The 24,206-nt window shown below is 46.6% G+C and overlaps 1 protein-coding gene across 1 annotated transcript in view; it reads left to right on the top strand.

Moving 5' to 3' along the window:
- Positions 1-24,206, top strand: part of otofa (otoferlin a) — a gene marked incomplete at its 5' end in the record, with an annotated part of 319,129 nt that overhangs the window by 252,991 nt on the left and 41,932 nt on the right. The window contains 9 exons of the mRNA XM_084314280.1: positions 1-58; positions 1,223-1,409; positions 2,051-2,171; positions 3,563-3,663; positions 13,412-13,502; positions 14,391-14,507; positions 18,116-18,268; positions 22,477-22,669; positions 24,133-24,206. The exon at positions 24,133-24,206 is cut by the window's right edge and continues 51 nt beyond it. Coding sequence (XP_084170406.1) covers positions 1-58; positions 1,223-1,409; positions 2,051-2,171; positions 3,563-3,663; positions 13,412-13,502; positions 14,391-14,507; positions 18,116-18,268; positions 22,477-22,669; positions 24,133-24,206 — 1,095 coding nt within the window. The remainder of the gene's footprint in view (positions 59-1,222; positions 1,410-2,050; positions 2,172-3,562; positions 3,664-13,411; positions 13,503-14,390; positions 14,508-18,115; positions 18,269-22,476; positions 22,670-24,132) is intronic.

Genomic DNA, 24,206 nt, shown 5'->3' with positions numbered 1-24,206 from the left:
GCCACCATGATTGACAGGAGGATTGGTGACAAGCCCATCAGCTTCGAGGTCACAATAGGTAAAAACATGTCCTTAAAGGAACACGCCAACTTTTTGGGAAATTTGCTTATTTGCCATCTACCATGGAATTAGACAACCAGATACATACCATTTTCTTCTCTTCTTCTCTCTCTTTTTTTTAAACTGGGATTTTGAGGTGATGAAATCACTGTGCAAAAAAAAATTCCGAGTATATACAGTATCTGCTTAGAAAACGAAAATGTATAATATTTTTTATTTTTTATTTATCCACATGGTTAATACTCAGGTCACAACATGTTTACAGGAACGTTTTGGAGTAGTATTTGGAGTGTATTTTGTGACTGTTGGGAACTAGGCTACACTGGCACACCTACTTCCAGTGAATGACGCTAAGCTAGGCTAACGGTGTGGCTCTTCCCTAAGCCTAATCCATTCACAGAGAAGATCCCTCACACGAGGCAGCCGACAGTGCAGCACCAACGCAGAGGAAGGGGGGTGGGGGGATGGGAAGGTGGGGGGGAGTGCACGAGCCAAGTCCTGGGTGGGGGAGGTAGTGGTGCTGGGGAAAGGAACGCCATGTACCGTCCTTATCTCCTATCTCCAAGAGGGCCTTCGACTCCAGCAGCTCTCAGGTTCGACCTTGGAGTCGTCCAGACATTTGTTTTGGCTGACTGACTGGCAACATTTTCCCAGCCACGTCAATTTAAGTTTGATTTTGAGTAGAGTGAATTATAACTCTATTGATTTGAGTGGAGTGAGTTTTAACAACTCCGTCCAAATGACTGAATCATTAGTCCAAGTGTCCATGTGTCTTAATCGGTTCATTTTGGTAGGTCCTGTGCGTGGTAAACAGATCCAAAATCTTCTTATTGCATGTTCCTTTAATACTTTTCCTCAGTTGATTCTATTTTACAAGTAGCCTCGTTTTCCTGCTAAAAGCTAGACGTGTCCATTCTGTTCCACTGTACTGTTGTAGTACATTACTGAGCGTTTGGTCCAGGGATCTCACACGGCAGAGGTGATGCTGCTACAGCACTGAACCACGTGCTGACAGACCGCTCATATATACGCTCCACACTGAACTGATATTGCTCTTACACCTGGGGTTATGCACTGTTCAAGAGATATAAAAAAACTAAAAAATCAATAGCCAGTTTGGCCGGTAACAGCTTTAGCTGCACCCCTCCCCCCCACCCCCCAGGTAACTATGGCAACCAGATAGACGGAGTGAGTAAGCCTTCGTTGATGAAGAGGAAGAGGAAAGATGGAGAAACCGATGAAGAGGAGTCGGACTTGATCCAGGACTCGAGCGAGGACGAGGCGGAGGACGACGGAGACCTGGTGTCGGTCTCCTCCACGCCCGTGATGAAGCCTGTTATCACTGACAGGTCAGGGGGCAAAGGTTACCGGGGTCACGGGGGTAGGGTCCGCAGGTCAGCAGCAGTCAGGATCACGCGATCAATAGAGAACCATTTCAGAAGAGGAAGAACTATGTGTGATGATGCCAATTAACCTTTGATATGACTCGTTAATATTCATCTGGAACAAGCTACCAGTATCCACAAGGCTGGTAAGGAATAAATATAGTTTAAAAAAATATATTAAAGTGAACTGATATAGATGAGACTGATGTAGTAGAAATGTGATTGACTTCTATTTTATGTTTTAATTGTTATAAAAAAAATTCATCAATGAAGTTACCCTTTCAGATCTGAGTTCTCATGGCTCTCATTGGCCAGAGGCCATTGTGACATTATCATTGGAATGCTGGGCCGCCGAGCTTCTGGTCATACCGGTGTGGTCGTAATTCTGAAAGGGTTAACTGGATATTGAATGACTTGTGTCACATATTCAATGTTGAGTATTACCATAATTGTAGATTTTCGTATTACTAATTACATTCTGTATTTGCATTCTGTCGTATTATTTTCTCGTGAGGACCCCAGGAAGACTAGCGGCCATTAAATTGTCAGCTAATGGGGATCCTAATAAGACAAAACAAACAAACTGTTTTGTTGCACGTTTACAGGAACTACTTCCACCTCCCCTACTTTGAGAAGAAGCCGTGTATCTACATCAAGAGCTGGTGGCAGGACCAGAGGAGACGACTGTACAACTCCAACATCATGGACAAGATCGCTGACAAACTGGTCTGTGTGAACCCTTCTCCTCCTAATATTTATAGTATGCTTAGGTGTGTATGTGTGTTTGTGTGTGTGTTCTTGCGTGTGTGTGTTCTTGCATGCATGTGTGTGTGTGTGTGTGTGTGTGTGTGTGTGTGTGTGTGTGTGTGTGTGTGTGTGTGTGTGTGTGTGTGTGTGTGTGTGTGTGTGTGTGCATATGAAAAAACTAAAACGAACCTTCTTACTTTATTTTACTATTATGTACTTTGCTACTATGCCTATACTACTATCTACTATGTACTATGCTACTATGCCTATACTACTATCCACTATGCTAATCTGTCTATACTACTATCTACTACTATGCTACTATGCCTATAGGGAGGTGTAGTCTGACGTCACTGGTTGTTCCACCCGTATAGGGATTTGTCATTGGGAAAATGGATTATCGGCTATTGTAACAATTCTGCCGCATGGAAATTGTTTAAGCATTTTTGGTTAAAAAAAATTTGCAGATTTTTTTTTATGATTAATTGCCAATATTTTCATGTTGAGCTATAGATTGTGGATGAATAAGCACAGAAAGGTACACCATGCAAATGTTAATGCTTTATTTGTTTTAAACTAGACGATTTAGAGGGTGGCTACGTGGTGTAGTGGGCAAGGCACTCGCCACGAAATGCTGGAGACGCTGGGCTCGTCAGTTCGAGCCCAGTGCTCCACATTTGCTTTCAGTTTAGCTGGTCGTCCGTACTAATACACATTGGCCGTATTAGGGGGTGGGAAACTGATGGGTGGGGATCGGGCGTTGTGGACAGCGACTCCTACAGGACGGTTGGTGCGCCTGCGCAGTAGAATCAGGAAGTGTCAGGGGCAGCGTGAGCCTCCCACGCGTTACTCCTCGCCACTGAGAGATCGAGCTGCGCAGGTGAAAAGATGCGACTGCTGTTACCTCAAGTACCGGAGGGGACTTGTGCTATGTATGACTTAGTCCACATTGCAGCCGGCTTGTGGGAGGCAAGAAACAGCGTCCGTGACAGGGGAGGGTTGAATTGGATGATACGAAATTGGGATGGGAGAAAAGTATAGAAAATGGGAGAAAAAGTGGATAAAAAAAAAAAAACTAGACGATTTAGAAATGGGCAATGGGGAAATGCATTGCGTTGGACAGAGGGTGGAACATGAAAAACAGCAATGGCGTAACCACTCCACCTGCCTATACTACTATCTACTAGGCTAATATGTCTCTACTACTATTCACTCAGAGTCTAGCACTCAAGTTCGACACTGTTTGACGAATATACCACTGACCCTTAGCTACCAGAGGTGCACCCTTCCTGCTGACCTGTCGCTTTGGTTAAATGTGTGGGCTGAGTGAGTGTAAATGTAAATGTAAAAACACGCTGTATTCCAAACAGGAAGAGGGTGTGAATGATGTGCAGGAGATCATGAAGACAGAGAAGGCGTACCCAGAGCGTCGACTCAGGGGAGTTCTAGAGGAACTGAGCGTTGGCTGCAGGTAAACTCTTGTTTATTCTTAATGTATTGTTTGTCTTTTCCTCTTGTGAGTCCACACACCTATAGTGCTGAGTAATTGACCTCTCTCAAGCCCCGCCCTCTCATTGTGATTGGAGGATATTGCGATATGCTGTGATATATTGCAGTACATGGCGATATATAGTATGTGACTTAGGGATGCTCGATATTGGCTTTTTTACCGATACCGATATACCGATATTGTCCAACTCTTAATTTCCGATACCGATATCAACCAATATCAACCGATACCGATATTTTCCGATATCACATTTTAATGCCGATATCGGCCGATAATATCGGTAGGTCGATAATATTGGACATCCCTAGTATGTGTATATATACAGGGCGTAAGTGTATCGATATAATATCAGCACACAAAATATTGTGATACTATAATCGATACCATCCCTGATATATATATGCCCTGATTAAGACCCGATTTGATATTTGTTTTACTATGTACACTGCTCTAGTTTCATTAAGTCTAAGTGTAACTGAGGGGTACAATTCCCTGACTGTATTACTAGATATGATACTTACTACCACTACCTTTGTACTTAATATTCGGCCACCCAGTACACGGCATAAATATATTATCATGAACACTCTCACGTAGATGAAACGGATCCAACACAAATGTACGAATTAGAAACAGGTCTTTATTTCCTACACAGCGATGGTGTGTAGAATAAACACTTAATCACTTAATTACATTTATGAATTGAAATAGTATGCACTTTTATGGCAAGGAGTATTCGTCGGTATATCAATAGATAATGTCCAATCTCTGAAGGCGCAGGTGGTAAATATACGACCTGGAATAGTTAAGGAATAACAGCAATGATACTTTAATGATTATAGGCTGGATACACTAGAGGGGGTTAATCCGGTCGCTTGTAAGCCGACAGGAGTAGGAGGGGGGGGGGGGGTAGAATCCAGCTGCCTCGTCCGGCCAAGGGTATCCCAGGAGAACCCACTGTAGTGCCGTTCAATGCGCCGGCGATCCTTGGACCACAGATGAAAGCAGGTGGACTCTTTGTGGGCCGGCTCTCTCCGGTCCACGGGGGAGAGATGTGGAGAGACCTCGTCTTGCAGAGCGTCTCCTCACCTTGCGTCCTCTCCAGGGGGGGGGTTCCAACACACGGTAGTGTCGGGGGTCTTTATCCATAGAATAATCAAAGTATCCAAAGCATAATCCGTGCCTGGGAAGGCGGGCTGTCGTCGGTAGAATAATCCGGTATACAGGTCCACTCGCTCGTCTGCTCTGGGGCTCCTCGGGTGCAGCTTCACATAGGGTCAACCACCCTGGGTAAGCAGCCAGTTCTCTGCCCGAAACGATGGGGTACTGACTACGGTAGTATTCTCACCGCACGAAGCACTATATATTAACAGACTATTATTAGCTTAATAGACTACGTCCAACTCGACGATATAGTGCCAAATATGACTATTCAAATATTAATATACACGATGTCTCAATACCGATGGTAGGCCGAACTTGGCCTTACTCCCACACGTGGCATCGCGGGGAGGCTTTACGTCTGTGACTCTATTGGAGGGTAAGAAACTGGACTGAAAAGAAAGTCCTACTTTAGTAGCGCAGTATATATACGCACTATGAACAAATAGTCCCATTAGTGGTGCGGTAGCCAAATTCCTACGCGGAACTAGGACTTGTTCGTACATGTCGAGCGGTACGTTTGAACTGGGTCTGAGGGGTATGGCAGCCTGGCACCAAGGTCTCGACCAATAGTAGAATGGAGACTATTATGGGATGTTCAGTAGGCTAGAATGGATATTCAATGCATATTGTACAAGGAATATACAAGGGATATCAGGGAATATTAGAGAATATACAAATACAATTAAATATATATATATAAATAAATATATATATTCGGTTTAATCTGGCCCTTCACAACAGCCACCCCCTGAATAGGTCCCAGACCTAATCAGTTAAACGGAGACAGATTAATCGCGTTGTCTATTTACACATAAGGGTTTGCTGTAGGGGTCAGTCAACTTCACAAAGTCATAGGGTTGTAGGGTCATGGTCATCATCGATTGTGTCTGGGAGTCGAGGCAGTTCTATGAGCCTTGCCACGGGACGGGTGTAAGTGCGACCCTGGACGAGCACTTCAGCTGCTCGGACCTTGCCGTCGGCACCGGTGATCACCCTGCTTACGCGGCCGGCCGGCCACACAGCTCTGGGCAGTGATTGATCAATAATCATGACGACTGTTCCTTCTGTCAAATTGTCTCTCTCCTTTACCCACTTCTGGCGGGTCTGTAGAGACGGTAGGTAGTGCAGTAGGAAACTGTTCCAAAACTTGTCGGCTAATACTTGGCTGTACCTCCACATTCGTCGGCCGTTCGCTTCTTCAGGCCGGTACATTGTCTGGGGTAATGTGGGATCTAGCCGCCCCATCAGGAGTGTGTTGGGGGTAACTGGGTCGATATCCGCCACATCACTGGAGACATATCCGAGGGGCTTCGAGTTAAGTACTCCCTCAATCTCCGTGAGGACTGTCATTAGGACTTCTTCCGCCACAGTCTGGGCCCCAAGTACTGCGTACAGGGCTGTCTTTATGGAGCGCACTTCTCGTTCCCAAGTGCCACCGAAGTGGGGTGCGTTTGGGGGGTTGAATTGGAAATCAACCTGTGCTGGAGCGAGGTGGGTCTTAAGTTCTGGGCCCATAGCTTGGAAGCTCTCTCTCAGCTCTCTTTCGCCGCCTTTAAAGTTTGTCCCATGATCGGACAATAGGGTAGACGGTCTTCCTTTCCGTGATATGAATCTACGGAAGGCCATAAGGAATGAGTCTGTGCTCATGGTCGGGAGAAGCTCGATGTGTATCGCTCTGGTGGTCATGCATTTGAATACAATACCCCACCGCTTCTCGGTTCCTCTTCCTTTCTTTATGTGCAGCGGGCCAAAGCAGTCCATACCCGTTGAGTGGAATGGCTTGTCACCGATTCGGAGGCGACATGGAGGAAGGTCAGCCATCCTTGGTATGCTGGGCTGCGCGCGCCACTTGCGGCAGTCTAGACATGTTCGTTGGAAGCGTCGTACCGCCTCTCTTCCTTGTAGGATCCAGTAACGACGTCTGATTTCCGCGAAGACTCTTTCTGCTCCTGCGTGATGTACATCCTCATCGTATTTCTTTATAATCAGCTCTGTGACCTTGTGTCGGCTGTTCAATACGATCGGGTATTTAATGTCATCCGGTAGATTGGGGGCTCTGCGTAGGCGACCACCCACTCTGATGAGGGTGTGAGCGTCGCTCTCGGGGGCCAGGTGAATTAATCTGCTGTCGGATGGGACGGGCTTTCCTCCCTGTAGACAGGCCAATTCATCGGGGAACGAGTCTCTCTGGGCTCGCTGCAGTAGAAGCAATTCTGCTTCCTCGTAGTTAGCCGCTGACATATCAGCGGGGGACTTGCACTCCGGGTGGTACCGCAGGAATGTTCTTTGTTGTGCACTCTCTATGGACGTGCAATCGTTTATGTTAGGGTCGGTGGAGGCTACGGTGCTCAATCCACAGAACACAGACTTCTTAATTTCCACCTCCTCTGGACTTGCTTCCCTCGGGATAAGCATGGGCCACTGTCCTTCCGGGAGTCTTAGGAATGCGGGGCCGTCACTGTAGACATTGCGACGGGTGAGGTCATCCAGGGGCATCCCCCGGGTGATGACGTCAGCTGGGTTCTGTTTTGTATCAACGTAGCGCCACTCTGTTTCTCCGGTTAACTCTTCGGTTAAGTCTTGAATCTCGGTGACTCTGACTCCCACGAAGACTTTGTACTTGCATGAGTCCGATTTGATCCAGGCGAGTACCGTCGTGGAATCTGACCACAGGATTGTTCTAGACACCGGTATGGTGAGCTCACGTTGGATGAGCGTGGCTAGGTGCGCTCCGGCTAGGGCTGCGCAGAGCTCTAGACGTGGGATAGATTGTTGCTTGCGTGGGGCTATTCTCGAGCGGGCGAGGACAAATGCTGTGTAGATCTCTCCCCCTTGGTCTTGGGCCCGCAAGTAGGCTACTGATCCGTATGCGACCTCTGAGGCGTCACTGAAGACGTGTAAGTCCATTTTACATGTCTCTGGCCTCACCGTGGGTGGGAAGTAGCTTCGGCGCATATTAACGCCTGGGAGTGAGTGGAGCTCCATCTCCCACTCTCTCCAGGTGGATGCAAGTTGTGCGGGAATGGGGTCGTCCCAGCCCTGGTCCTTGTCCCACAATGCTCGTACAATCATTTTTGCCCTGGTGGTGTACGGTAGAATACATCCTAGCGGGTCATATTGTCGGGCGAGTGTTGTGTACACACTCCGTCTGGTGGTCGGCGCCGCCGCCGGCCTTCCCTGCTCCGTAGTCAGGGGCTTGTGTCTGTAGTGAAGCGAATCTGTTTTGAATCGCCACACCAATCCCAGGGTCATCTCCTGGGCTTCTCCCGGGATTGTAGCCATCCAGGTCTCGCTGCTGGCTGCCTTGTCCTCGGAGGAGAGGCTGCGCAGTACTTGCGGATCGCTGCTGGCCCACTGCCTGAGATCAAAGCCGCCTTTGATCAATGAGGCGCGGAGTTTAATCAGGAGAGCCTCGGCTTCTTCCTGGGTTGAAAGGCTTTGTAGACAGTTGTCTACGTAGAAGCTGTTCTTTACGCTGTGTCGGACCTCTTCGTCCGCTGCTGGGTCCTCTGCTACATGTTTCTGTAGTGCAAATGTCGCACAGCAGGGGCTGCACGTCGTTCCGAAGGGGAGGACTTCCCATTGGTAGATGGCTGGGTGCTCATCTCCTGGCTTCTCTCTCCATAGGAACCGTAACAGGGGCTTGTCCGCCTCTACTAATCTCACCTGCAGGAACATTCCTTTAATGTCCCCGCTGATGGCCACCTTTTCCTGGCGGAAGCGGAGTAGAACGCTGAGTAGGGAGGGGCCGAGTGTGGGACCGGGCAGTAACTCTTTATTCAGATTTTGGGATCCGATCTGGTAGCTGCAGTTAAATACTATGCGGTCTTTACCGTTGTGATGGACCTTGTGGTGAGGCACGTACCACGATTCAGTGGTCTGGTCAGCCTCTTTAATGTCCATCTTTGTGACGTGTCCCGCTGTGATGAGCTTCTCAATCTCAGCGCGGTATACACTCTCTTGGGCGGGGTTCTTGGCTAAGCGCCGCTCCGTGTTCAGCAGGTACCGTTCTATGGCGTCTGTCTTGGCGTGGAAAGTAGGCATTCCTTCTCGCCGCAGGAGTGGCGTGGCGTATCTCAACACGCCGTTGACCGGGACTCTCTTGGTCCCTGTCTCGAGGAGGTGAATGGCGTAAATGTCATCTTTAGAGCGAATGTCTTTCTTTCCATTCTTAAAGGGCATTTGTTCCAAGCTCCATAGCCGCTCTACGTGTTGCAGGAGTGCGGTTTCTCCCTCTGTGACTCGGGAGTGGAGACATCTAGTGGCTGTACTTCGGTTGAGAGATTTGGCGAGCGGGCCTTGGAGAGTCCATCCCAAACGGGTCTCGACTGCTGCAGGACAGCCTCGGGGTCCGGTATGAACCCGGTCTATCGGGACAATGAGGTCTGCATGGTCGGAGCCTATCAACAGGGTCGGCATAGCATTGTCTATGAGCGGGATCGGTAACTTGCGCAGATGTGCATATTTCTCCATCAGCTTGGCGACGGGGTATGTGTACCGCGACAGTCCTATTTCTTGGCTGGTGAAAGCGTCTGCAATCTGGTACCGTCGCTCAGGCTGGCCGCTTGCTGCGATAGAGAATGAGACATTCTCGCCCTTTATCGTCTTCAAATCTCGTCTTATTGTCCGAATTGTCATTTGGGTTTCGCTTCCCCGCAGCCCTAGCTGGGCCGCAGCGGAGGCGAGCAGCAGGGTCTTCTCTGACCCGTCATCGAGGACGGCGTAAGTGTCCAGGACTTTATTCTGGTAGCTTAGTGTCACACGCACTACTTTTAGGAGTACTCGGGCTCCACTGCTGCTGGCGGGATCGATGTACATGACGCTCGCTTTGCGGCTGGATGGTGCAGGTGAAGGGCGCCGTCTGTTACTGTCGTGAAGTATGTCCAGATGGGCTCCATCGCACTTGGTGCACCTTTTCTTTAAGCGGCATTCGGCTGCCATGTGTGAGCGCGCACAGCGAAAACAGCGCTTGTTGGACTTTATCCATTGACTTGCTTCCTCCGCGTTCAGCTTGGGGAAGGAGTCACATTGCGCTAGCCAGTGTTCTTTCTCACAGTAGGGGCACACTATCTTCCACTTCTCCGTTCTGGAGGGGGTACTGTGGCTCCTGCTGCTCGGTACTGACTCCGATTGGTGCATCACAGTCACCGATCTTCTTCCATCATTTAGTCGTCTGGTTCCTTCTCTGGAGCCAGGGGTGCTCCGTCCGAATGTATCTAGCCGTAGGCTGCTGACTTCTCTCGCCAGGAAGTCTGCTAGATCGAGGAGGTTCGGTTCGGGGCCATTCGGGTCTCTGTGGTCCCTCTGCCGCCTAAAGCGCTCCTGACGAGCGGGCGGCAGCTTCTCCAGGATCCTTTCCACATTTGAATTGGCGTAAAGTTCATACTTCCCCTTCTCTCTTTGCGCTCCCAACATCCCTACTAGGGACTGCACTCTGATGGACAGGTCGTCCAGTGCTCGATTGTCTATTGCTGGGGGTAAGCGGTCGATGTGTCGGATCTCCTGGATCACGTAATCCCATATGCGCCCATACCTCTGGTCCAATGCTACCAGCGCTGCTGTGTATGGGGTGGTGGAAGTCGCGTAGGCGAGCGCTATATTATGTGCGCGGGGCACCTTTAAGTGCTGCAGTAGGATGGCGTATTTTTGGCGTTCATCCAATACATCCACCAACATGGTCTCCAGACACATGCGGAGTTCTGTATACTGGGCCCGGTTCTCTTGGGTGAAGTCGGGTACCATAGGCGTGCCAATGTATGACGCTGACTGTGGATACATCGGCGAGCGTTGGGGGGGAGGCCTCCTAGGCGAGTCTCCTCCCGCTCCTTGGTATGGGCTGGTACCGGCAGTGTACCATGGCCCGCTTGTCCAGGTGCTGTTCCTCGGTGCGGGTCGTGCGTCGTGCTCACCCGTGTATAGAGTCGGGGGTCTGTAGCGCAGCTCCGCGGGAGTATAGCCTGGGCTGTACCGGACCTCCTGGTCCGGTAGAGTACTGTGCTGTCTTCGGGCGCGGTTCTCCTCCTCTTCCTCTTCGTCTTCAGTTAGGTCATCCAGTGCTTGTAGTCTCTGGTTTAGCCTCTCCACAGGATATGCTGCTCCTTCCCGGTTGCTAGGTCTCGCTTGGACCGGTGGGGGGAGGTGGTCTGTGGGGGGTATAGACCTCGTCTGTTGGTCAAGTTCAGGGTTGTTTACTCGGCTAGGGGATGCCGCCCTGGAGGTGTGTCTAGACGAGTTCCTGGAGCCTCTGGCGGAGGGAGAGGGTTTTGTCCGTCTGATCAGCTGTTCTATTAGTTGCGCTTGCTGTCTGTCGCGCTCTGCGTCCCGTAGAGCACCAGCAGCTGCTCGCTGGCTGTCTGCTCGGTCTCGGGCCACATTCTCTTCCATCTGAATGCGTCTTATTTCCAGGCGTATGTGCTCTTCTTCGCTCCGTTGCTGTAGCTGCAATCGATCGCGTTCACCCTGGAGTCTATCGCGTTCAGTAGAGGCTTTCAGGCTGACGAGGAATGCCTGCTGTAGGGTCCTCTCTGCCTCGCTGGGAGAAGGCGGTTGTATAGGGGAGCCTTCCCTCGGGGTACTCCTTGCGGAGCCTTGGAGCTCTATCTCCACGGTGCTCTCCCCGTCTTCTTCCGTGCCGAGTTCTCTCTCGGTAGCGTTGTATTCCTCCCGGGACTCATCGGGGACTACTTCTTCAGTACTGGCGGGGTGTGAAGTCATGTCTGGTTCCCACTGGTCCCCACCGTGAACTTGGTCAGTTACATTAGAGCCCGTAGGGGCCTCTATGGTCGGGGTAGTCTGGGCGTTGGGGTTAGACATACTTTTACTTTCTAGTTTTACCGCGTTTACTGTTAGTAGAAGACTAGGTTGTTGACTGACAGCGTAAGCCTCTAAGTACTGAGGGAGCCGTCGTTCGCGCTGCGGGCGTTGGTTAGGAGGATCGTTTCGTGGAGTGTTCATCATAGGCCATTTCAATATTAATAACACTATATTAATATTACACTAATTACCCTCCGGCTCGAAGGACCAATTGTAACTGAGGGGTACAATTCCCTGACTGTATTACTAGATATGATACTTACTACCACTACCTTTGTACTTAATATTCGGCCACCCAGTACACGGCATAAATATATTATCATGAACACTCTCACGTAGATGAAACGGATCCAACACAAATGTACGAATTAGAAACAGGTCTTTATTTCCTACACAGCGATGGTGTGTAGAATAAACACTTAATCACTTAATTACATTTATGAATTGAAATAGTATGCACTTTTATGGCAAGGAGTATTCGTCGGTATATCAATAGATAATGTCCAATCTCTGAAGGCGCAGGTGGTAAATATACGACCTGGAATAGTTAAGGAATAACAGCAATGATACTTTAATGATTATAGGCTGGATACACTAGAGGGGGTTAATCCGGTCGCTTGTAAGCCGACAGGAGTAGGAGGGGGGGGGGGGGTAGAATCCAGCTGCCTCGTCCGGCCAAGGGTATCCCAGGAGAACCCACTGTAGTGCCGTTCAATGCGCCGGCGATCCTTGGACCACAGATGAAAGCAGGTGGACTCTTTGTGGGCCGGCTCTCTCCGGTCCACGGGGGAGAGATGTGGAGAGACCTCGTCTTGCAGAGCGTCTCCTCACCTTGCGTCCTCTCCAGGGGGGGGGTTCCAACACACGGTAGTGTCGGGGGTCTTTATCCATAGAATAATCAAAGTATCCAAAGCATAATCCGTGCCTGGGAAGGCGGGCTGTCGTCGGTAGAATAATCCGGTATACAGGTCCACTCGCTCGTCTGCTCTGGGGCTCCTCGGGTGCAGCTTCACATAGGGTCAACCACCCTGGGTAAGCAGCCAGTTCTCTGCCCGAAACGATGGGGTACTGACTACGGTAGTATTCTCACCGCACGAAGCACTATATATTAACAGACTATTATTAGCTTAATAGACTACGTCCAACTCGACGATATAGTGCCAAATATGACTATTCAAATATTAATATACACGATGTCTCAATACCGATGGTAGGCCGAACTTGGCCTTACTCCCACACGTGGCATCGCGGGGAGGCTTTACGTCTGTGACTCTATTGGAGGGTAAGAAACTGGACTGAAAAGAAAGTCCTACTTTAGTAGCGCAGTATATATACGCACTATGAACAAATAGTCCCATTAGTGGTGCGGTAGCCAAATTCCTACGCGGAACTAGGACTTGTTCGTACATGTCGAGCGGTACGTTTGAACTGGGTCTGAGGGGTATGGCAGCCTGGCACCAAGGTCTCGACCAATAGTAGAATGGAGACTATTATGGGATGTTCAGTAGGCTAGAATGGATATTCAATGCATATTGTACAAGGAATATACAAGGGATATCAGGGAATATTAGAGAATATACAAATACAATTAAATATATATATATAAATAAATATATATATTCGGTTTAATCTGGCCCTTCACAACACTAAGTGTATATTTGACTCAAGGACTAAGTCAAGGACCAGAAACAGTTTTATAACAGCTTTCTGACTCTTTTCATGTCACTCCCAGTCGTTTCATCGCTCTGGCCAACAAGGACGGGAACCAGGGAGGCAAAACCAAGCTGGACAGAGAGAGACTCAAGTCCTGCATGAGAGAGATGGTATGAGAGAGAGAGAGAGAGAGAGAGAGAGAGAGAGAGAGAGAGAGAGAGAGAGAGAGAGAGAGAGAGAGAGAGAGAGAGAGAGAGAGAGAGAGAGAGAGAGAGAGAGAGAGAGATGGTATGAGAGAGATGTTATGGTGTTGACTGATGAGGGAGAGAGAGAGAGAGAGAGAGAGATGGTATGAGAGAGATGTTATGGTGTTGACTGATGAGGGAGAGAGAGAGAGAGAGAGAGAGAGAGATGGTATGAGAGAGATGTTATGGTGTTGACTGATGAGGGAGAGAGAGAGAGAGAGAGAGAGAGAGAGAGAGAGAGAGAGAGAGAGAGAGAGATGGTATGAGAGAGATGTTATGGTGTTGACTGATGAGAGGAGAGAGAGAGAGAGAGAGAGAGAGAGAGAGAGAGAGAGAGAGAGAGAGAGAGAGAGAGAGAGAGATGGTATGAGAGAGATGTTATGGTGTTGACTGATGAGGGAGAGAGAGAGAGAGAGATGGTATGAGAGAGAGAGAGAGAGAGAGAGAGAGAGAGAGAGAGAGAGAGAGAGAGAGAGAGAGAGAGAGGGAGAGAGAGAGAGGTGGTGTTGACTGATGATCCAGGGGAGATGGACAGAGAGAGGTGTGTGTGTGTGTGTGTGTGTGTGTGTGTGTGTGTGTGTGTGTGTGTGTGTGTGTGTGTGTGTGTGTGTGTGTGTGTGTCGTGTGTGTGTGTGTGTGTGTGTGTGTGTGTGTGTGTGTGTGTGTGTGTGTGTGTGTGTGTGTGTTTCTTTGCGCAGATGTGTGTGAGGGGGAGGTATGTGTGCGTGTGCATGCGCGTGTTTGTGTTAGTATGTATCATCATGCACATCTGCTATAAGCCCTCATCCCTGTCCAACCTCCATGTCTCCACAGGACAGCATGGGGCAGCAGGCCAAGCAGATGCGCACCCAGGTGAAGAAGAACACCATCAAAGACAAGATCAAGATGGTGCAGAACTTCCTGCAAAGGCTCCGGTTCCTTGCCGACGAGGTACAGATACAGATCATTCTATATAGATAATAAAACAGACGGATCATAGTTCATATAGGGAATAAAGAAGTTGACTATTGACTATTGAAGAAAGCTGTCCTCCTTGACTAAAGACACTCATAGTCAACTAGTAATAGTCATAGGACTTTGTCGACGAATCAATACGTTGCTTTAATCAACAAATCTATACTGTAATCACATTTCTTCTCCTTCGAATTTCATGTTATTTTTAGTCATTTACTAGTTTTTATGTTCTCTACACTGTAGCGCCTTGAGATTTGTTGCACAAATATAATGCGCCTTTACAAATAGAATATATTTTTATTATTATTAATATTAACCCACCATGTTCCAAATGTCTCTGAAAATGTGGAGTGACACTCCGTAGCTATGATAATAATGTGGTAATAATGTCACAGGCAGCTGAAGTAATAATGTCACAGCAGCTGAAGTAATAATGTCACAGCTGAAGTAATAATGTCACAGCAGCTGAAGTAATAATGTCACAGCAGCTGAAGTAATAATGTCACAGCAGCTGAAGTAATAATGTCACAGCAGCTGAAGTAATAATGTCACAGCAGCTGAAGTAATAATGTCACAGCAGCTGAAGTAATAATGTCACAGCTGAAGTAATAATGTCACAGCTGAAGTAATAATGTCACAGCTGAAGAATAATGTCACAGCTGAAGTAATAATGTCACAGCTGAAGTAATAATGTCACATCAGCTGAAGTAATAATGTCACATCAGCTGAAGTAATAATGTCACAGGCAGCTGAAGTAATAATGTCACAGCAGCTGAAGTAATAATGTCACAGCAGCTGAAGTAATAATGTCACAGCTGAAGTAATAATGTCACAGCTGAAGTAATAATGTCACAGCAGCTGAAGTAATAATATCACAGCTGAAGTAATAATGTCACAGCTGAAGTAATAATGTCACAGCAGCTGAAGTAATAATATCACAGCTGAAGTAATAATGTCACAGCTGAAGTAATAATGTCACAGCTGAAGTAATAATGTCACAGCAGCTGAAGTAATAATGTCACAGCAGCTGAAGTAATAATGTCACAGCTGAAGTAATAATGTCACAGCAGCTGAAGTAATAATGTCACAGCAGCTGAAGTAATAATGTCACAGCAGCTGAAGTAATAATGTCACAGCAGCTGAAGTAATAATGTCACAGCAGCTGAAGTAATAATGTCACAGCTGAAGTAATAATGTCACAGCAGCTGAAGTAATAATGTCACAGCTGAAGTAATAATGTCACAGCAGCTGAAGTAATAATGTCACAGCAGCTGAAGTAATAATGTCACAGCAGCTGAAGTAATAATGTCACAGCAGCTGAAGTAATAATGTCACAGCAGCTGAAGTAATAATGTCACAGCAGCTGAAGTAATAATGTCACAGCAGCTGAAGTAATAATGTCACAGCAGCTGAAGTAATAATGTCACAGCTGAAGTAATAATGTCACAGCTGAAGTAATAATGTCACAGCTGAAGTAATAATGTCACAGCTGAAGTAATAATGTCACAGCTGAAGTAATAATGTCACAGCTGAAGTAATAATGTCACAGCAGCTGAAGTAATAATATCACAGCTGAAGTAATAATGTCACAGCTGAAGTAATAATGTCACAGCAGCTGAAGTAATAATGTCACAGCAGCTGAAGTAATAATGTCACAGCAGCTGAAGTAATAATGTCACAGCAGCTGAAGTAATAATGTCACAGCAGCTGAAGTAATAATGTCACAGCAGCTGAAGTAATAATGTCACAGCAGCTGAAGTAATAATGTCACAGCTGAAGTAATAATGTCACAGCAGCTGAAGTAATAATGTCACAGCAGCTGAAGTAATAATGTCACAGCAGCTGAAGTAATAATGTCACAGCAGCTGAAGTAATAATGTCACAGCAGCTGAAGTAATAATGTCACAGCTGAAGTAATAATGTCACAGCAGCTGAAGTAATAATGTCACAGCTGAAGTAATAATGTCAAAGCAGCTGAAGTAATAATGTCACAGCAGCTGAAGTAATAATGTCACAGCTGAAGTAATAATGTCACAGCTGAAGTAATAATGTCACAGCAGCTGAAGTAATAATGTCACAGCAGCTGAAGTAATAATGTCACAGCTGAAGTAATAATGTCACAGCAGCTGAAGTAATAATGTCACAGCAGCTGAAGTAATAATGTCACAGCAGCTGAAGTAATAATGTCACAGCAGCTGAAGTAATAATGTCACAGCTGAAGTAATAATGTCACAGCAGCTGAAGTAATAATGTCACAGGCAGCTGAAGTAATAATGTCTCAGCAGCTGAAGTAATAATGTCACAGCTGAAGTAATAATGTCACAGCAGCTGAAGTAATAATGTCACAGCAGCTGAAGTAATAATGTCACAGCAGCTGAAGTAATAATGTCACAGCAGCTGAAGTAATAATGTCACAGCAGCTGAAGTAATAATGTCACAGCTGAAGTAATAATGTCACAGCAGCTGAAGTAATAATGTCACAGCTGAAGTAATAATGTCACAGCAGCTGAAGTAATAATGTCACAGCAGCTGAAGTAATAATGTCACAGCAGCTGAAGTAATAATGTCACAGCTGAAGTAATAATGTCACAGCAGCTGAAGTAATAATGTCACAGCTGAAGTAATAATGTCACAGCTGAAGTAATAATGTCACAGCAGCTGAAGTAATAATGTCACAGCAGCTGAAGTAATAATGTCACAGCAGCTGAAGTAATAATGTCACAGCAGCTGAAGTAATAATGTCACAGCAGCTGATGTAATAATGTCACAGCTGATGTAATAATGTCACAGCAGCTGAAGTAATAATGTCACAGCAGCTGGAGTAATAATGTCACAGCAGCTGGAGTAATAATGTCACAGCAGCTGGAGTAATAATGTCACAGCAGCTGAAGTAATAATGTCACAGCAGCTGAAGTAATAATGTCACAGCAGCTGAAGTAATAATGTCACAGCAGCTGAAGTAATAATGTCACAGCTGAAGTAATAATGTCACAGCAGCTGAAGTAATAATGACACAGCAGCTGAAGTAATAATGTCACAGCAGCTGAAGTAATAATGTCACAGCTGAAGTAATAATGTCACAGCAGCTGAAGTAATAATGTCACAGCAGCTGAAGTAATAATGTCACAGCAGCTGAAGTAATAATGTCACAGCAGCTGAAGTAATAATGTCACAGCAGCTGAAGTAATAATGTCACAGCAGCTGAAGTAATAATGTCACAGCTGAAGTAATAATGTCACAGCTGAAGTAATAATGTCACAGCAGCTGAAGTAATAATGTCACAGCTGAAGTAATAATGTCACAGCTGAAGTAATAATGTCACAGCAGCTGAAGTAATAATGTCACAGCTGAAGTAATAATGTCACAGCAGCTGAAGTAATAATGTCACAGCTGAAGTAATAATGTCACAGCAGCTGAAGTAATAATGTCACAGCAGCTGAAGTAATAATGTCACAGCAGCTGGAGTAATAATGTCACAGCTGAAGTAATAATGTCACAGCAGCTGAAGTAATAATGTCACAGCAGCTGAAGTAGCTCACGGTTGTTATTAATATATTAATATTATATATTAATAATGTTTCCAGCCGCAGCACAGCGTCCCAGACGTCTTCATCTGGATGATGAGCAACAACAAGCGCGTGGCCTACGCCCGGATTCCCTCCAAGGACATCCTCTACTCCATAGTGGACGAGGAGACGGGGAAGGACTGTGGCAAGGTCAACGCCGTCTTCCTCAGGGTACGGCCGCCCATCGTTCCCCCTCTTCCTCCCTCCCTCCCTCCCTTCGTTCTCTCAGGTCCACTCTGAAAGGGGAATTTATTTTTTCACATAATCTCACACGCGTCCAAAAGCTCTAAACAGTTTTGTACACATTCATTTAGTTTGACGTTTTTTTTTGAGAGTGAATGAGTTTGAGCGTTGTGTTGTGTTAATTACAGGTCCATGAAATGATTTGTGAAATAGGGACTGTTACCTTTTTTTTTGTTTTGATCCACTTTTTCTCCCATTTTCTATTTTTCTCCCATCCCAATTTTCATATCGTCCAATTCAACCCTCCCCTGTCTTCGAACGTTGTTTCTTGCCTCCCACAAGCCGGCTGCAATGTGGACTAAGTCATACATAGCACAAGTCCCCTCCGGTACTCGAGGTAACAGCCGTCGCATCTTTTCACCTGCGCGGCTCGATCTTTCAGCGTCAGGGGTCTGGGCTTTGGAGGGGCCCCGCCCCCGTCGCTTCTTGATTCTACCTGTAGGAGTCGCTGTCCACAACGCCCGATCCCCACCCTTCAGTTTCCCTCCCCGTAATACGGCCAATGTGTATTACTGTGGACGACCAGCTAAACTGAAAGCAATGTGGAGAGCGGGGCTCGAACAGGAGGCATCCTGTTCGAGCCTAGTCTCCAGCATTCGTTGCGAGCGCCTTGCCCACTGCGCCACGTAGCCGCCCAAATGATGGTGAAATAGGGACTGTTACCTTATCGTTTAATTGAGCTGTAATTAACACAACACAAGGATTCAATGTCCCTGATGACATCCCTGGTGGCTCATCATATGGTTCTCACATGGATACAGATTAGCTTTTCTTTTCCATCCCACCCACACTCATGTTACTGCTGTGCTGCTACTTCTGCTGCAGCTACAGTCATTGAAAGCTTGTTTCCACCCACTGTCAGTCTCCAGCCTCCACCCGATTAGTCCTGCTTCTGTACCATACAGCATGTAGTCTACCCAACAGAGAGGCTGAGAGCTACAGTATGTACCCAACAGAGAGGCTGAGAGCTACAGTATGTACCCAACAGAGAGGCTGAGAGCTACAGTTTGTACCCAAGAGAGAGGCTGAGAGCTACAGTATGTACCCAAGAGAGAGGCTGAGAGCTACAGTATGTACCCAACAGAGAGGCTGAGAGCTACAGTATCAGTATGTACCCAAGAGAGAGGCTGAGAGCTACAGTATCTGTATGTACCCAACAGAGAGGCTGAGAGCTACAGTATGTACCCAACAGAGAGGCTGAGAGCTACAGTATCTGTATGTACCCAAGAGAGAGGCTGAGAGCTACAGTATGTACCCAACAGAGAGGCTGAGAGCTACAGTATCTGTATGTACCCAAGAGAGAGGCTGGGAGCTACAGTATCTGTATGTACCCAAAGAGAGAGGCTGAGAGCTACAGTATCTGTATGTACCCAAGAGAGAGGCTGAGAGCTACAGTATCTGTATGTACCCAAGAGAGAGGCTGAGAGCTACAGTATCTGTATGTACCCAAGAGAGAGGCTGAGAGCTACAGTATCTGTATGTACCCAAGAGAGAGGCTGAGAGCTACAGTATGTACCCAAGAGAGAGGCTGGGAGCTACAGTATGTACCCAAGAGAGAGGCTGAGAGCTACAGTATCTGTATGTACCCAAGAGAGAGGCTGAGAGCTACAGTATGTACCCAAGAGAGAGGCTGAGAGCTACAGTATGTACCCAAGAGAGAGGCTGGGAGCTACAGTATGTACCCAAGAGAGAGGCTGAGAGCTACAGTATGTACCCAAGAGAGAGGCTGAGAGCTACAGTATGTACCCAACAGAGAGGCTGAGAGCTACAGTATGTACCCAAGAGAGAGGCTGAGAGCTACAGTATCTGTATGTACCGAACAGAGAGGCTGGGAGCTACAGTATGTACCCAACAGAGAGGCTGGGAGCTACAGTATGTACCCAAGAGAGAGGCTGAGAGTTACAGTATGTACCCCAGAGAGAGGCTGAGAGCTACAGTATGTACCCCAGAGAGAGGCTGGGAGCTACAGTATGTACCCCAGAGAGAGGCTGAGAGCTACAGTATGTACCCAAGAGAGAGGCTGGGAGCTACAGTATGTACCCAAGAGAGAGGCTGGGAGCTACAGTATGTACCCAAGAGAGAGGCTGGGAGCTACAGTATGTACCCAAGAGAGAGGCTGAGAGCTACAGTATGTACCCAAGAGAGAGGCTGAGAGCTACAGTATGTACCCAAGAGAGAGGCTGGTAGCTACAGTATGTACCCAACAGAGAGGCTGGTAGCTACAGTATGTACCCAACAGAGAGGCTGGGAGCTACAGTATGTACCCAAGAGAGAGGCTGAGAGCTACAGTATCTGTATGTACCCAGTGCAGGGGATTGGGGCTGATCTTGACTCAAATAAATTCTTAGTTGACTAATAGTAAGATTAGTTGATTTCATCTACAGATCTGTCAAACTTGAGAGGGACACACATTTCCACACATGCAGAGAGACCCCTTTAAATCCAGCACTTACCAGGGAGGTGCTTATTAATAAAATTGTCAGGGAAAAACGAATTCGGCAGGGAAAATAGCATAAGGAACGACCACTCAACTACGTTTACGTTTACATGTAGTCATTTAGCGGACACTTTTACGCAAAGCGACAACAAACAGCTAAGACCGAACCATCTGATTAATCGACCCGACTATGACAGACTATGTTTCTTGTGCCTCCTGCTGTAGAATAATATTTTTTTTTATACATTCATGCCTATTCTGTATTGTACCTAATATACCTGTAACTAAAAAAGAGTAGAATCATACCACCAAGTAAGCTGCATTAAAGGGGCACTTCACCAAAAAACGATACTGATTTATTTTGCACATAATCTCACACCCATCCAAAAACTCTAAACAGTTTGGCACACATTCATTTAGTTTGACAGTTATTGAGTAAATTAGTTTGAATATGGCCACCAGTGATGTCATCGGGGACATTGAATCATTGTGTTAATTTTAAAGCTCAACGAGTTTGTGTGTGAGATTATGTGCAAAATAAATCTGCATCGTTTTTTGGTGAAGTGCCCCTTTAACGTGTACATGTGGTAAATAGTAAACCCTATGACGTGGGTGACTGCTGACAGAATGTTGCATATAAGTTGTAACATTAACATTGGTGGCTTTGGTGACATCATCCACTGTGGGCCTAATAGGAGATTAGCGGTCAATAAAACATTTACTGAATTCATATAGACCAGTACACTTCCGCGTTACATTGAAATCGGGGAGGAGATTGCGGGGGGAGCAAATGAATGAATGTGGATGAGAGCCTTGATGTAAGTGATTGCAGATACGGCTGTGGGGGTGCTAGAGACATGATGCAATAGACTTGTATGCGCCTGAATCTCCTGAACACGGCGCAACCCATTCCTAATCGATCAGAACTAAATCGGCAGAGAAAAAGCCCATTTTTAAGCACCTATTCCCCATGCACATGCACAGATTGCGCAGCAGACATGCGCAGTAGGGCACAATACCGGCACTTTTCAGCAGCTGGCAAGGTACTCATATAGCTAGCCATTTTTTAAATATCGTAACCTGCCGCTCACATTCTCACCACAAGACCCCCTCTAATGGAACATTCCAGGGCGGGTGTGCGTGGCGTCACAATCCGCGGGCAATCTGCGCATGTGCATGGGGAATAGGTGCTTAAAAATGGGCTTTTTCTCTGCCGATTTAGTTCTGATGGATTAGGAATGGGTCGCGCCGTGTTCAGGAGATTCAGGCGCATACAAGTCTATTCGATCATGTCTCTAGCACCCCCACAGCCGTATCTGCAATCACTTACATCAAGGCTCTCATCCACATTCATTCATTTGCTCCCCCCGCTATCTCCTCCCCGATTTCAGAATCCCGGAAGTGTTGCGGTGGTCTATAGTGCTTTTATCTAAAGCACTTGACAACTTGTGCCTCATGGTCACTCAGACACAGACACACACACTGACGGAGGAGGCAACCATACGAGGTGCCAATCTGCAGCGCTCAGCGTCTTTGCTCCAGGCCACTTTATGGACACACTGCCGGGAGAAACCTGGAGATCACCAGACCTGAGCCACTGCCCCCGACTCGTACTTAATGAGCTACACGCTCAATCGAGCAGCAATCCACATCGATCTCTATACAAAATGGATGTGACCTCCGACCTTTGTGTCCACAGCTGCCGGGCAAAAAGGGGTTCGGCCCTGCGGGCTGGACGGTGCAGGCTAAGCTGGAGATGTATCTGTGGCTGGGCCTCAACAAACAGAAGAAGGACTACCTCGTCGGTCTGCCTAATGGCTTTGAGGAGAGTAAAGCGTGTCGACCGGGCCCTGGTCTGAAGTCTGTTCCTCCCATCAGCCTCGTCTACAACAGTAAGTAGAGGCACTGCAGTGAAGGACCAGACCAGTCTAATCTTGACTTCAAGTTTCAAGTTTTAAGTTTTGTTACGTATAAAGTAGGGATGTTCGATATTGGCTTTTTTACCGATATACCGATATTGTCCAACTCTTAATTTCCGATACCGATATCAACCGATACCGATATATGCAGGGTTTCCCCCCCAAAAAACTGAATAATTTCAGGTAATTAACATTACATATCTCTTGTCGTGGAATTAACACAACATTATGCATACTTTTCACAATAAATAGAATTAGAATTTGTTCTTACTTGCTTGCCTGGGTAAATAAAGGTTAAATAAATGTAAACAAAAAAAAGTTTTAGAAAACCGATAATTTCCGATATTACATTTTAATGCCAATATCGGCCGATAAAATCGGTAGGCCGATAATATCGGACATCCCTAGTATAAAGTACATGTACATTACAGTGAAATGCTTGGTTCTGTATGAGCCCCCGGAGAATGTGCTTCATACAGTAAAACAAGTAGAAATATATACAATATACAAACTAAAGTACAACCTAAAGTACAGAATGAAGTACAAAATGCAAACCATGAGGTACAAAAATGCTAACTTTTTCAAATGCAAAATGCTCAAATGAGGTATGGATGTAGTGCAAATATTTTTGTAATAAATAGATCAAATGTGGTGTCGTGTTTAAAGTGTTTAAAGTGTCTAAAGTTAATGTTACCAGAGATTGCCCCCCGTCTTTAACACATTCCGTGTTCATAGGAGTATGAAGTGTATGTTTTGGTGGATCTCAGCCTACCTTTCACACTGCCATTAAAAACGGTTGTAAATATGCTCCATGAAACTTGAAAGTCACTATAGGTATAGTCACTGAATTGTTTATTTTGGCTAATGTTACTGTTACAAGAAGCTATTCAAATTCACGCAGCACCCATGAGTTAATAACAAGCGCACCCTGAATGCAGAGGTTTGACGTGCAGCGCTTCTAGTAGAGGGTAGATAAAATACAGAGGACAGTGGTTTTCAGAACAGTTACATAATTACATATTCCTAGTAACTTTCAAACAGTATTTCCCAGCCCTTTTCAACACCAATGGCAGTTTGAATGGTCGTCAGCTAAAAACACGCACTTTATACACCTCACAACACAAAATGAGTTAAAGACATGGGCAATATCTGGTAATGGTCAGAAGTCTAAATTAGACTGGTGTGGTCATTTAAGTTCCTTTTCTCTGGTATCGTATTACTCTACAAAGTGCACTTACAGTACATAGAGGAGCAATGTAATTGACTGGCTGCCAACTTTATCGGGAGTAATTTGCCCCCCCCTTGATTGACACGTGTGTGTGTGTGCGTGCGTGCGTGTGTGTGTGTGTGTGTGTGTGTGTGTGTGTGCTTGTGTATGCTCGTGTGTGTGTGTGTGCTCGTGTGTGTGCATGCTCGTGTGTGTGTGTGTCCTACAGTGAAGCAGGTGTTCCAGCTGAGAGCACACATGTACCAGGCCCGCAGTCTGTTTGCTGCTGACAGCAGTGGACTC

Source organism: Notolepis coatsorum (assembly GCF_963971535.1).
Source record: "Notolepis coatsorum genome assembly, chromosome: 5".
Classification (NCBI taxonomy): Eukaryota; Metazoa; Chordata; class Actinopteri; order Aulopiformes; family Paralepididae; genus Notolepis; species Notolepis coatsorum.
The sequence above is the reverse complement of the archived record's forward strand: the minus strand, read 5'-3'. Positions and strand labels throughout refer to the sequence as shown.